The sequence below is a fragment of the Phaethon lepturus genome, unplaced genomic scaffold (assembly GCF_000687285.1).
Source record: "Phaethon lepturus isolate BGI_N335 unplaced genomic scaffold, ASM68728v1 scaffold57564, whole genome shotgun sequence".
Lineage (NCBI taxonomy): Eukaryota > Metazoa > Chordata > Aves > Phaethontiformes > Phaethontidae > Phaethon > Phaethon lepturus.
The window spans coordinates 10227-26119 of NW_010536694.1; the positions used below are offsets into that span (position 1 = coordinate 10227).

Sequence of the window (15893 nt, forward strand, 5' to 3'; positions counted from 1 at the left end):
TGCTAAGAACAATAATGTAGCACCTTATCTCTTCCAAAAAAAGAGAGAGCCAAATGTTTGAGCACTGCTGTAGGTTCGCATTTTGTGTTGAATATTTCAATTTCATAAAATACAATTGTCATTTAAAAATAATAAAAAAATCACTTACTTTGCTAAAGATCAAACATAATGGAAATAATGTAAACATCCAAAAGCTTGAATTCATTCCTAACTGGATTCGTCTTTACAGGCAGGCAATAGCAAAATGTTAAGTCTCATAGTAGTCCAAAGAAACTCATGGAACAATGCATGCATTTTCATTGACACAAAAAAAGACTGGACTGTAAGGAAGAGAAACTACTTCAGTCATATCACACGTTATTGTGAAAGAATAATGTGCTATAATCCAATACCTAGGACAAGTGTATACCCCAACTGTAGAATAGCATCACTTAAACTGGAAACAACAGAATGGATTACTATAGGAAAATATTTATAAAATACTGTACACCGCTTCCTCAGTTGGCCAGCATATGTAAACAAACAGCTAAGTTCAGCTGAGTTTCAAAATATTATTAAAGTTCATTATCTTATAATCTTTTGCATAACATGCCAGTTCATCTTTCACACTATTACAACTCACCTGTCACAGCCCACAGTGGCTCATTAAAGGTTTATACATAAGCTCATACAGACATTTAAGTGGAGCTATACAGATAAATGTGTGAAACATACCAAACTTACACACTGTGACCAGAAATGCATATTCCATATGTAAGCTAATAATTGGATAGTGGAACTTAATGCTCGATGCAACATGTGCTATTTTATTGAATGTTACAGATTTACAAACAAGACCTTATAATGTGATATTAAAACTGTCCTGTAACGTTCACTAATATTACCACATGTCACAACTATACTGGTTTACATATGGGAGATATGTATATATGTGTGTATATATATCTATTTCATAAGCTAACCTTTGATACAGAATATGTCATATGGCACATGCTATAGCTACATGGTGATGGATGACAAGGCTTCTACTCTCACTAAATGGTCATAATCATATCGGGAGAGGGAAACCTGGTCCCATTGCAAGGAATGGGTGTTTTACCATCAAATTCAAAACGGAGCAGTTTGATGCAATGTGTAAAAAACAGGTGAAGATAAAATAATCTAACATCCATCATAATATATTCTATAGACACCACGTTGCAGAATAAATGGGAAACATTCAGGAAAAGTAGTGTTCTGACATCTTGCAATCACACTTTTAACATCTGAATTTACATTTTATATATAATGGCAAATTTTAAGAGGTAAATAAAGTGTCCTGTTTCATTTTACCTGGAATGTGTGCTCCAGATCAATAAAGTGCTGTATCCTAAACATTTATACAGCTTCTGGGTTTGGCAAATTCCTTTACCCTGACAAACTAAGCAATGAAGTCTACCCCAGAGGAGAGCCCTATGCCTTGAACTAATTCACTAAGCGCTGCTGAGGAATTTCTAAGGAATCTGAAGTTCCTCTAGAGTAGGCCGGTAATACGGTGAAGGTGGAAGAGTCCACGAACAGTTTTAGCAGACATTCGTAGAAGTAACAAAGAATACGAAGTGAGAATATCCCCCTCTACTCACCAAGGATAGATAGGTTTGGAGAAGCCTTAGGAACAGGCTGCTAACAAAAGTTGGCACATTTGAAGCAGATTGTTAAACACAAGTTCCTTTGCCCCTGGGCGTTTTGCCATTGTTCAACAACCAGCCTGTGACAAGCGTGCTTCATAACGCACAGGAAGGTTTCTGACCTCTCTCGGTGCTGCCATGTGACCGTAAGGCTGCACATGGGCTGCAAGGCAATTGCATAACCGCGGTGTCTTGGTGGCCTGTAGCTCATTGAAAGCCTGATCAAACAGAAGAAAGCAAGGAATGCATCGGTGCAAGAAGTATGAAACACATTGTGCTTAAAGTCCCCGTGCTGCATCTCTTTATTTCCTGAACTTTCCAATGTGGTGACTCGGTACCTAAATGTTTTCACCTTTGCCTCTTTTCTTGAGGCTGATGATTATTTTTATGTCTGGATTTGTTGCCTTTCAGGCTTAGCTCTCATATGGTGCTCAGAGTCTCCCAGGGTGAGATCCCACTGAGAAAACATCAGCCTGCATTTTCAAAGCTGCCTTAGAGATTTGGAAGGTAATTCTGATTTAAATAATGGGAAATATGTACCCCACTCGCATGTGTTCTTTTTCAATAACAAAAAGGAGCTGGTTCTACACAGATGTTGGTCATTGTAGAGATGTTTTAATTTATAATAGCACTAGCTTCAACTCTTTAGAAGCCTAGAAGTTGTGCCTTCATAAAGGATGTGAAATTTGCATCCAGTTGCAGTTTATGCTCCTCCACCTTTTTCCTATCTTCTGCATACCCTTCCACCTATGACCATTGTGATATCTTCTCATGAGAAGTCTGAAACTCTGGTTGACCGTTGTGGACCCTTGGAACGTGGGTGGAGTCAGTGGAGTTACAACTGTCTTCAACTGAAACCCGTAACTGCACTACCGTTCAGATATACTTTCTCCTACTAAAATCCACGTTGTGTGATGTGCTGCTGAACGGTAGAAGCCTAGTCAGAACTGATGGCCTTTGCTGTTTACAGACACCTGCAGTTTCACTTTGGTTCTTTAACTCACCTTAAAAGCGTATATATACTTTTTAGTGTTTTCCAGTCCTCTGCCAAGAACATTTTCCCTTAAGCAACTTCAGTCTACTTGCATTAATCTGGATTCAGACTGCTTGATAAATCTTGTATACTTTGAAATGTTCAAATACGGCCATGTCCTCACGAAAAAAAAAAGTGTGTATTTTTAGGTGAGGGAATAATGTGAAAAATCGGCAGCTCAGATGGAACAGCAAGAAGAGCCTGGTAAGCAGCCTGGAGGATAATCTCCCCAATTTGTGTATGTAATTAAACGGAGCAGTGAGAACCTGACAATAGTGCTGTGCTCTGCTCTGATCACCCTGTTCTTACTGTTCCATCATATCCTTTGATTTAGTGAGACAACTTATTGATGACAAATGTGGTAAAAAAATAAATATATACTATTCCGCTTAATTACATTCATCCTGAGCTTGCTCAGCTGTGCTAGAATCTAGAATGCCTGTTTTATACAGGAAATCACCTGATATTTTAACAGAAATTCTTCCTCCATTTAAGTTGCAGTACAAAAGGCATTTCATTTCCCTTTCTGCTCTTGAAAATATAAACTTTCTGTGGCACTAGAAGGTGATACAAAAAGAGACAAGTGAACGCTGTGGTTGTTATCTTGTTCATCTTTCTTCATTTCCACAAGTGTGGGATGCAAGGGATTTGGGAGACTTTAGGTTTGTTTGCTGCCAGTTCCTACAGAAATAACAAATGCTTTTCATCAGTCATCACAACGGTGAAACAGATGAAAAAGAAGTTGTGATTGAAGTTTAGAACATCTAATTTGTACATCTCTTTTTGCCAGTTAATTCCTGCATCCCGAAAACTTGAATAATGATCAAAGATCTTAGGATGCCTTCTAATAAAAGGCAGATTTCTGAACCTACTCATTTATTGTGACTTCATAAAGGAGGCTTGTTATTCCTGTTGTTTACTGAAGTCTTTGTAAAGCTTTCATCCCTCCCTTTTTCCTTAAGTGCAAATGTCAACTGGGTCAAGATGCAGTAACTCAGTGGGCGATGCTGAGACTGACAATGTGCTCCCTTGTCTGGTGGCTAATGCCATCTGGAGTTGACATGGGGTGATGTTCGTTTTTTTTGTAAATTCTGCTAAGAAAAATGGACTGGAGAGCAGATGACCCTTAGACTGCCAGTGAGCTTTGTCTAGGCCTAGCTATGCTTGCTTTCAAAGCTGCGGAAGGCTCCCGTTCTTGACAGTCTCCTCATGGACAGGTTGTCCCCTCTGCTCTCTGGCCGCGAGGACTTACTCCTCTGGAAAGGGTTTCGCAGGCCTGTTGCGTTTCGCTGTCTGTCAAGTTTGTCGCTGATAGAGTAGCTCTTACGTGTGTGTTGTGCATACAACATGTTCGACTCCTCTGCAGAGTAGCTGTTGGCCCTCTCTATTTTTGGAAGTGCGATGCTGTTGGCCAGAGTTCTTGTAGCATTGCTGTCTTGAGAAGCTAAGGGGATCCCTTTCTTGTCTTTGGCCTCAGTATCCTCATGATCAGAACCTGGGTGGCTTAGTTCAGCTTCTCTCTCTGGGTGGCAGCATCCCAAGTCCTCCACTTTGCCCCCGAGACTTCCAGGGAAACTGGCCCTCTCTGCGATGGCCTGGGGAGCGCTCACACACCTTGTGTCTATGCAGTCCGTAATACTTGTGTACTCTGCTGTTTTGACTGGGACGCCAAGGCTGCTGAAGTAGCTTCGAGATGGAGAGAACATAAAACTGTGAGATTTCACAATTGGCGTTTCTTCCAGAATAAATGGAGCTGTAGCCAGATACCGACTGCTTTTAGATCGCTCTAAAGTGTGATATAAAGGAGGGTCTGAATCCCAGGGGATTTGGCAATCTGTGATTTGCGAATAGTCTGAAGAAAATGCTCTTGTTTCTATTCCAGAGGTTTCCTCATAATCAAGACTCCTGGCAGAAATTTTTTCACCAGGTGTACTGCTAATGTATGCACTGTTAGCTAAAATGGAAGAGGCTATATGAGCCTGCAGAGCTGCATCTCCAGTACCAAGAATATTTATGGAGCTGTCGAGTGGCTCTGTGTCAGAATGCATCTCATCCATGGCAGAGACGTAGATGTCTATACAAGACGAAGGCCTTCTGGAGTCTGGGGCAATTGACAAAGTGCTGGTAGGGGCTAAGGGAACCTTCCCTTCTTTTGCTATCGAGTGGGAACTGATAGCCCGATGCAGGCTTGGAGATCTTTCCTTAAAAATGCTTTCAAACTTTTCCAACCCACACTTGTCCTTCATATTTGTTGCATAGAAAGAGTGGCTTCGCATGCGGGGTGTGATTGTAGGAGACGTTGGGGACATGGACTCCTCTCCTGTGGGATCTATGCTCTCTTGAAGCTTATAAGTGTTTCCTTCCTGACTATTGAAGCTACTCTGCCTCACAATGTAGGCTGCATCAGTACAGTCGGATGAGGTCCTGGATCGTATCTTGGTTGTCTCACCTCTCTCTATGCCGGTCAGTTTTTCTAAGGCAGTCACCATTCGTCCCATCATATCTTCCAGCTGAGCAAGCCTAATGTCAACGGTCTGCAGAGAGGCCTTCATACAGTGCTCTCGCTCATTCACTTCTTCCAGTCGCATGGCCATGTTCTCTACCCTTAAAAAAGGGAAGAATTAAACAGGTTAATTTCTGCAAAGCAGTGATGTTCAGCTAATAGGTCACCAAAACAAATGGGAACAAATAGGTCTTAAAGTTCAAAGCCAATCTACACCACCTCACCCGCTTCAAAACCCTGCTAAAAGAGGTTCAGCAAACAAACACCACTCGATCAGGAAACTGCTCCAGTGGGTTAAATCAGGGGTGTCTGCTGTGTAGAGGGGGGTTTTGGGTATGCCCTATCCCAGGGGCAGGGGTTATTACAGAAATGTTACCTATGATTTCCTGCCTCTCTGCTGCCTAAACTTCTAATTAGGTTGTTAGGAATGAATAATACTTAGAGCAGATGCCACATGACATCGTCCCCAGTTGTGCCACAGGCAGGACCACTGCAGTTAACTGCAGAACTAAATGAAGTAATTAAAGTGGGCAATATGCCACACTCAGAAGGCGAGTAACATCCTTTTTTTTTTCCTGGTGTTTTGCCTCAGATTTACACCAGCTAGTGCTATGTGGACCTAAGGAGACAGTTTCTTTGTTCTCTGATTAATTTTTGGCTCAGATATATATTCAGCAGTTGTATTGAATGTAGGTAATAACAAGTACAGTATGCATGAAAACTGCAGGGAGGAGAACACTGATGAAACCAAATACAGCCTGCAATAGGGTACACACACCAAGATTGCTCCATTACTGTGATTGTGCTTTGGGTAGTCTGTGTTAAAGGCTTAGGTCTTGAAATGGTGAATTTTAAAGTTATTTATTAGCTACCTATCATAATATATAAATAAAAAGTTACATTGACATATTAATAGGTAATAATTGAATGCGTAATCCTAATTTAAACTTCAGTATACCTGTTCTACACTGTTGATCTGTCTCATTTTAAAATGTTTTCAACTTCAAGGTGAATTGTGTACTAATTTATGCTGGTAGCTTTCAGCTGTTTCGATTTTCTGCCTTTTAAAAGGTCTCTACTGAAGGATTTATATGGACTCCTCTAAGTTTACACAATGAAATTGCCTTTAGCACATCTGAAATTTCTTCTCATAATTATTTTCTTTGGTTGTGGTCCCTAGAGTAGACCAGGGACCTTCAATTATCTGCCAAAGTAGTATTAAAAGCAACACATTTATGTAGTTATTTTTGTCTGATTTTCTGGTTTTCTCCGTTCCTGTAGACACTGAAAAATGAACAGAGAAGTGACAAATACCAAATGGCAGGATGTCCACACTTTTCTCTTCACAAGTCTCTTACTCTCTGCCTGTTAGTGCAATTCATACTCAAATGTTAATAAGCACCCTGTCAATCATAGCCAGGATTTCTGATGAGATAGATATAATTTTCTACTACTGCTACTTGAATTTCCAACAGGACAAGTGACCTGGAGCTGGCAACACCATAAATACTCTTACTTGCGCAGAAGGAAACTGGATTTTAGCAATGAATGAGTATTGGGCAGCATTAATGCCTTGTTAATTAATGCACGGAACTTTAGCTGGTGAAACACTGAGGTCTGACTCCCTCGTGGTGATGAGCAACAGCAACCCGCCCGCACAAGAGCGGAGAGGGAGGAGTGTGACACCACTCCCTACAGCAAGTCTCACTTTGCTGTGAAATATGGGCTTTTTCTGTTGAAGATCATGAGTTTTGAAAGCACAAGCACTGCAAATCAAATGTGAAGCAGTAGCTATATTGCTGTCATCAGAGTTCAATAGATGAATGATCTAGTAATCACTGCTAAGAAATGAATTGGTAGTTTCAAAGAATCTCATTCTACTCATTATCATTTAGGCACCAGTCTACCTCTAGTTCTACCAACTTCTCCAACAAAACAGATTAAGATTATTGCAAGCACAGAATATAATTCCATAATGTGAGAGCAGTTTATATGGGAAGCAGTTGAATTTTCCCTCAAGTTATTATTTGAACTAGTATTTTATAAAAACAATTGCACTTTTGAAATATTTATCAGCTAGTTGAGTGCCTCATCACACATTCAGATTCTGTAACAACTGTTCCAAAATGGTGAATGGATATAACATCACATTTTAGGGCTGTCAGACATATGGAACAACTTGAGAAATCTCCTGGATTTTACTTGAGAATGCTCAGATTACAACCAACAAAAAAATTGACCCAAGTTACTGGAATGAATTTTTAATATTTTGTGAAGCTAACTGAATAGTCTTGGGTTTGTGTTTGGGTTTTTTTTGGCCTCCTTTAAGAGATGTACACAAGTGAAGTAAAACAAACATAGCCACTTAATTATTGCACTTGGTTACATATTTGTATCTGCAATATGAGTAGAACTATCCATAGCGAGTAAGTTTTGTATCCTGCATTCACGTTGAGGGCTATGAAATGCTGCTGAAGACAACTAGTGCATCCAAAGGAGAACGTAGGGACATACCATTGCTGGTACATGTTCATATATTTGTCCCACCTTGCCTGAACATGATCTGTTAGCTACTGCCAGAGGCACAAAGTGTAAGACTGCTGGTATTACTGGCCAAGACAAAGAGAGACTTTTGAGTTACATGGTCTGTTGGTTGCTATGGAAGTAATCACAGATTGCATTGGTAGTAGTGGGAAATTTACACAGAAACTCAACTAGATAAGAATAGTGCAGTCTGGGTTCAGAAACCAGGAGTAACCAGAGATGTGCACAGATAACTGAGAAGTACATATATGTATTTACACAGGATGGGCCCTGACTATATATTTTTATTCACAAAAAGAAAGCTTGAGTGAAGCTGATCTCCTCCAAACCAAAGCTAGTAGTTCAATTTAGTCACCTTTTGTTATACATATTGCACATGGCCAATTCCAGATATTTTAACAAATATTTATTCTTTTAATTAGTGATATTATCTTATATTAATTTGATGTTCAGTTCTGCAATCATTCATCACACAGAACAGCACCATTCTCTGGAAGTAATCCTACTAGAAAAAATCACGTCAGCCAAACACTGCGGACATAAGAAGATATGTTCTGGAGAAATACAGTCATAATTGTGTCCTTAAAAATTTTTAATAAGTGAAATTTTATTTTTTTGCCTATTGTTGGATTATCTTGCACTCAGTGAATAGAAAGTTAGAGCTGTATTTCCTTCAGGAACTATCTTGAATTAAAACAATTATTTTGAAATAAGAATGCACAAGTTTTATGTTGTATTTTTTTCCCCATGTGTGTTGGAGACACTATGAACCTTTTGGCAAATCTCACAATATCCATGTATGATGCTTCCATTGCACCTGTGCTTTTCCTTACAGCAGGATTTATCCAGTGTATGAGAAGGTGCCAAGCCATTCTAACAGATGGGAATGAGAACAGAAAAAGAGGAGTCTACATGTAAAATGTGCATCACGTGTATTTTGCTGAAGCTCAAAAATTTCTAATAATGAAACAAACATGGACTATCTGAGGACAATATCCATTAACCAGGAAAAAAAAAAGATCAGAACTGGGAACCTGGCAAAGATTTTATATTACCCGTGAAGAGCCTTTTTAATTATGGTTTGGGAGACGATGGCTTTTGCTGGCAGTCATTTTGGTTGTATTTATTTTTACCTTTGCACATAATTTAATTGAAGTAATGATTTAATGGGAGTAAGGCACTCTTTTCAGAAGCAGACCTCTTAACTGAATGCTAGAATCACGTTCACAAGTCCCTTTGTCCATTTTTAAGGCATCATTTATACTTGAAAATCCTTTTCAACTGCCACAAAGACTGCAGACACTGAAAGTCACTGCTTGTTATAGGTGGCTGTGAAATGGTTTTATTTAAATAAAACAGAGACAGATGTTCCCAAGTCTGTAACAGGCTATTGGTATTTTGCCTGACATCTTTTGGTAAACCATTGCTGATGCAAGTGGCCAGCCAATTTTCCCAGGTGCAGTGGTTTCTGCAGGCTAAGGACGCTGGGTTGTCCTGGCTTCATTCCCATCTGGAGCCTAAGACCACTTAAACCGTTGTGACCACAGAGAGATGCCGTCAGATTCACAGACCTTTCCTACTGCCACTCTGCATGTGTGGCCAGATCTACTACGCTCAGTAGTGGCCCTTCCAACCCAAACTTATTTCTGTGCACTTCAGCTGCCATCTCTGAAATCAAGATAATAACCACGTCTTCATTCACATGGATGCCTGTTAGTGTAATTGCACTGCAGACTATAAAGTGTTAAGGTGCTGTAGTAATGGGCACCATATAGTACCAAAGACAACATAATAGTATCTACTCCAACCAGCTTATCTGTTTTTTAAATATTAGGATGTGACCCTGCTCTGTTTGGAATCAACAAATGGTTTTGCATTGAGCTTGAAAGAGTCGAGACTTGTCAATATGGAAAAAATGCCTACTGAAAAGATTGTTTTAGCGGATTCATGCCAGATCAAGAAAAATAGTGCATTTTTTTTGATCATACTATGCATGCATGTCTCTGTGCTGGTCAAAATGCGCCACTGTAAGTTTCACAGTGATTAGGAAGGAAGAGTCTCCAGGAAAAGTTGTGATTCTTATACTGCAATTAAGTAAATTTGTCCAACTTCCCTTTCCTCATGGGTCTCCAGGAGATTCACCAATGCCTAACCTGATAAATGCATGTAATCATGGCTATAATGTAGGTATTGTGCTTGGCCTGTTCCTACAGGCTGACTGGACATTGGAAGAGAAATTGTGTAGTCTGGCATCTTCTCTGATTACTTTGCTTTACATCTTGTTAATTGTACAAAGTGCAAATCTGGATTTTAAATATTTCAAAGTTCCACAGGTTAGAAAAAATAAGTTTGGTGTTTTAGATTAAGAACACTTCAAGGGATACTTTCCAGGTCATAACTGCAGGCAAAATGGCAGACCTGGGCATTCAGTTTTTAACACGTGTTATTTAAGATACTCAGCCCCAATTCCTCAAACATCGTTAAAGTATTCCTCAGATCTTTGAAGTGTTTGCACTTGCCTTGTGTGGTACAGCATTGCAGTTGGTTTGGCAAGGAGAGAAGAGAGCTACTATGAGATGAGAACTGCATTCACCTGGGATTTCATTGCTGCAAGTCTTAGTAGTGTTCTTGGGTCCAGGAGTGGCCTCTGTACCCCATGGGTTGCTACCTGGGTGTCCCTTACAGAACTGGGATATGCGGGTTGCCACATTACACTACTGGCTAAGGTAAATGGATTTTTAGAGAACTAATTCTCTGTGGGGCTCAGGTGCTTGTTGTCATTTAGGATGCATAATCATGAACTCTCTTCTGGAACAAAGTGCTTTAAGCCGTTCATTTAAAATAGACATAAGGGCACTTTTCCTGTAAAACAGGGCCAGCACAGGGTGCAAAGGCAGACTGTTATGTATTAATTTTCAAGGACCTGGGAGGTCCCAGCTAGGTTACTTCTTATTTACAGAGTCTTCAAACATACCTCTTCTTTTCTTGGCCACCAAAAGGAAAGCTATGCCCGAACAGAGATTTGAACCCACATCTATGATTTTCAGGTTAGTTCTCTGACCACTGGACTATCAGAACACAAGACAAAAAGGTACTCAGTTGGACCACTAATCAATTTAGCCACTATCTTACTTTGAAAGTTATGTAATTCTTCCCCTCTCATATTCTCCCGTCTGTAAACATTTTCTGCTCAGGAACTTCATGGGCTCAATATGATCTCTATGTATTTAGCGGCCCTTGCTGCATTTCTCATCCATAAGCTTGTCTAGTCTCCATTTGAAGCCATGCAGGCTTTTAGCTGACACCACCAGCTTCTTTTAGACCTCATCAGCTTTCAAGAATTTGCTCTTTTCCACTACTTTGTGCATGAAAAAATCACCCTTTTTTGTTTATTTTGAACCTGGGCTCCTGCTAAATTCATCTGTTGCTCACCTACCTCTTGTTCTGAGAGATACAGTAAACAATTGATTTCTACTCACCCTCTCCTTGCACTCATAATTATATACACCTCTGTCATTTCATTCCTCATTGTCTCTTCCTGACCAAGTAGCGCTGGGTTACTTGGCCATTCTCTATGAGGATGCCTTACCACACTTCCCCTCTAATACCCTTTTCTAAAATATGTGGTTTAGGAGTGCTGTTTTCAGTAATGCAGATGATTAAAGGATAGATCTGCCAATCCTGCTCTGGGATAGATTTATTTCAAAACCAAATTAAAAGCATGTTTCCTTGCCTGCAGAAAACATATTTTAGGCATAGCTACATCAGGGGGAGTGTTACAAGATTATGTATAAGGGGAAGAGTGTTATATCTGTGTAATCGATTACAATGACAACTCACCTGACCTCTGTAATTCAAGTTAAAGTGGAGTATTCATGGAATGGAGTATTCAGTGGTTCATAAATTTTATGAATATCTGACAGTATATTGCCCTAAAATATTTATTGGTAGCAGTGCTATGAATCAAACAACAAACACCATCCTCAGAATTTAACTGTTGCTCAGCTGCTGTGTGATGAAAGCATATAAGCACCTCAGCAGATCAACAGATTTATGAATTTTTAGGACTGATGAATTTGAAGACTGGCAACTTGCACTAAATTAACGTATTACCTTTGTCCTCTGTACATTTCATTGCCATGGGTGAAATGTCTAGTCCCTTTGAAATTAATGGCAAAAGCCCTGCTGCTTTCAATAAAACTAGCTTATCTAGCAAGGCCATCATGAAACAAGGCTCGCTCTTTATCTGAATGCCTAGCAGGTTAGTGCTAAAGCCATCTTTTTCATTGAGGAGCTCTCATTTACTCTCCCATTGTGTTCGGACCACTTGTGACCTGAAGTTTTGCTTTAAGAACTAAAAGCTGAGAATAATTTGTGTTTCTTACTACGTCAGTTGTGTTCTAACACAACTGGTTAAAAGATTCATGTTTTCAAAACTTTGAGGAACATTTGCTTTAGCAAAAAAGAGAAAAGAAATTCACCACCTTTTTTCACTCTACTTTTTAGTTAAGAATTATTAAAAAATGCCTCAAATGTTTCCCTTTTCAAGGAAAAGAAAGGAAGGGTAAGAATGGCAACAGAACCACATTTCCAGATCAACTTTTGAGAAAACAAACAAAATAGTGCACCTTTCTGAAGTGACACGGATTCTTTCATCATTGGAGGAATTGAATCTGTCATCCTTTTCTCTAAAATATTCTTCTATGCACTGCTCTTCAAAATCATGGACTTTTTTCAATTCATCCTCAGTTATGAAAAGTTCTGTGGAAACAATGGAAAAATGTGAATTTGGCAAAGATTAACATGTGAAATTAACTACATTCTTCTCATTGTGGAATTAATGGACTAAACTTTCTAAAGCAGGCTTCAAATTTATCTGGCATTTTGGTATGAAAGCAGATAGATGCAGCTAATTACGAAATTAGTGGCTTCAATTAGATGTGATTCTGGAGACAGAAACACTTAAGCAGGCAAATGCTGAGCAAAGATGAATGTGTTTTGATTGCATGAGATCTAAACACAGCTGTTGGTCAGGTCCTGGAGAGATGGTGGGAGCCAAAGCCCACCTGTAACCAAATACAAATATAACCCAATTAGCAGACTGCTAGGAAAGCAGCCTGAGAGTACGGAGGGTCTATCTGACGTGGCAAGACCTGGTATCTGCAGGCAGCAGCAAGGGCTGTGGCAGACAGTGTGATGTGAGTGGGAGGAGAGCAGTCTGGTTGCACTTGCATCTCCCGTGCCACCACATGGCTCCAGCTCCCTCCTCATAGAGAAGCGGGCTGTGGCACGGGCTAATGTTGGGAAGACATGCACTTCCCTGAGCTCCCTGCCTCTGGCCTATACACTGGGGGAGGTGGAAATCTTCTACTTTGAAGAACTAGATAGAGAAGAAGAGAGAAAGTGCTATCAAAATAATCTGACGGGTTTTTCATCATGCTCATGGGAGTTCCTATTATGGCATCCAGAGAAGCTACTCCTCCAGTTTGAGTCAGTGTCAAGGAGAGAACCTGTGTCTACAAAATAATTAATTCTCACCATCTCTCAGCTTATCTAGGCAAGAAGCTTGTTGGGGGCAAGTATGTGCTGTTTGCTTAAAAAGTAGGAATGTTCTCTCTGTACTTTCAGAAATAAAACTGAGATCTGGAAGTGTGATGGACTGTGAGAAGAGTTCCAGTAATTACAGACCTTTTTGCAAAAGGTCAAACAGCAAAACAAACCTCTTTGCTTTGAAGTAGCAAAGGGAGGAATAACCTCCAAAAATCCCAGAAAAACACATCCTCATTAATGCTTTGAGGAGAACTAATTACCTGGGCAATGCAGGTAAAACTAAACCATTCAGGTAAGGTTTCTGCAATTAAAAGTAACTTTCTCTGCGGGAAAGATTATCAAGGTGCCAGGTTTAGCCTTCATTCATGTCAAACACTAGATATTACCAAGAGCATTAGAAAGTCCCACTCTGTAGATTGTCTAAGGCTTACTTAGTCCATAGTCTCTCTCATCTGGGTCGCTTTCATGCTTCCGCCATCTGCAGCAGAGGTGTTGGAATATCATAGTCATATGGCTGAAAATGATCAGAGGCGGTGGGAGAACAGGTCTTTCATGAAATGTCATGATTAGCTGGTATCTTTGAAACTTCCATACTTGGTTTGATATGGATTTGACTTCAAAAAATGTATTGCTAGAAGGCAAGAAGAGGAAAATAACACCAGATTGAATTGATTTTGGGTACTCTGCTGAAGATGATATGACAGCAACTTAACTAGACACATTTCAGTAATAGTGGCAAATGTTTCCTTGTCACAAAAAAAGGAAGAACAACAAAAGAAATTATTAAGTTTGTGCTTCAGCAAGGCACAGTGGCAACCAGCCATTTCAAAGCATCTTAACACTGTGTACCTCTGCTCTGTACAACCACTGAGTCTTACACCAAGCCAACAAGACAGGAAAGTATTTGTATTCGTGTTTTCCATATTGGGACTGAATGATGCCATAACTGAACTTTAATTTTTTTGGCTTGTCTGCCCTGATTCCCATCGGGTGTCTGTCCTTGGAAATGAGACAATATGTGAAGAACTTGGCATCTCCCTCACTCCCTGGAGACAAGCTATTGCCTCTTTCCCTCTCACCCTGACATCCTCTGAAAATGGGTCTCATCCAAAGTCTTCAGCTTAGCAGCCTTCTTAGGCTCCCTCCTCACTGTCCCCCAAGTCCATACTTTGCAATGCGTCACTCACTTGAAAACAGCAATGAGGAGGTTCACCAAAAGGATGTTTGCAACCAAGAGGTAACAGGCCATGATGGCAGGAACGATCCAGGCTCCTGTCTTGCAGGGAGGTAGCTGGATTATTTTGCCATCTTCTCTGGTTTCATTTTGACCACATGGAGCTGGGAACAAAAATGCAAAATGGGAATGAATCTTATTTTTTCAGTGCTTTTTACAGAAATATTTAAGTATTTCTAAAGGCCTGCCTGCCCAAGCAATATCTTCCAAATAACAGTGGCATTGATGCTCACCCCAAGAAGTTTGCACTTTCTATCACAGATTTTACAAGCTGCAGTTCTTGTTATTGTGTGTTATTTGCCAAGAATATCAAGATATTCCCTTCAGAAATTGCAGGAGATATGCCTGGTACAAGTAAGCTACCTTGTAACATACAGTTAAAATGTCATGGTGCTCTGGTAGTAATTAGCGTCTGGGCAAATAAATTGATCAAAATGTTTAATCCCGGAAAAAAGCTGACATGTATTTTTTTTAATGGTGAAAGCTTGGTCTTTTTGATTGATGGAGAGGGATGTGATAAATAGTGTAAGGAAAAATAAGTACATGAAAGCAAATTAAAGAGTAGACAGTTATTGCTGTGCGCTGCACTGCCCTGAGCTCCTCTGGGACATGTTCATAATGACCCTCTGCTATTAAGGACTTTTGACCGCATGCCTAGAGACAGTGGGGGAGATTATCAAGTCTTTACTGTACCAGGTAAAAGGACATGTAGGCAGCAGAGTTGCCACCTGTTTCTTCCCCAAATGCTTTGGAACCAAAACATTCTCAGTCTTAGTGTTGGAGAACTGAAGCAAGAGGAGAGAAAACACTGTGAAATAGTTTTCCTTGCTTATTTTTTTACTTGCCTTCATGTGCTCTGGTGGCTGACCTATATTTGCAAGTGTGGGCTCAGTTTACGTTTTTCTAGCCTCAGTCCCAGTGGTCCGACGTACCTCTGCAAGGAACTCTTCAAGAAAATAACCGAAGAAGCAGCTTACATATACAAACCACCTTAGTAAATTTTGTACAGCACTGCAGCTAGCTTCCCTGTGTCCCTATCAAAAAGAAGTTTAAGTGAGGAATTGTCAAAGTGCTCAGCACTGCCTCCGTTCCTGCTGTTATCAATGAGAGTTTCCCACTGACTTCACAGACAACACTTTGCGAGTGCCGTATGTTTTGTAAAATTCCACCCTGTGTCAACACATCCACGACTTCCAATACCAACTACTACTTCTTCTCAAAAAGGTCCTTCTGAACTTGGTTCACAGAGCATGGGATTCAGCTGTGGGTGTCTGTACTGGCGATCACATGATACTACGTGTGATTTGGGTATGCGGTGTTGGGCACTACGTATAGCTGTTTGTTAGGCTATTACCCATAGAA

At 40.1% G+C, this 15893-nt stretch overlaps 1 protein-coding gene across 1 annotated transcript; it reads right to left on the reverse strand.

Annotated features, from left to right (window-relative positions):
* Positions 1–3854: 3854 nt before the first annotated feature.
* On the reverse strand, positions 3855–14635 carry LOC104620110 (transient receptor potential cation channel subfamily M member 3-like; the record flags this gene model as incomplete). The annotated part of the gene is made up of 4 exons (XM_010286234.1): positions 3855–5304; positions 12376–12508; positions 13729–13928; positions 14485–14635. Coding segments are annotated over 4 exons (1934 nt in total), but the record flags the coding sequence as incomplete, so codon positions are not given.
* Positions 14636–15893: the final 1258 nt, after the last annotated feature.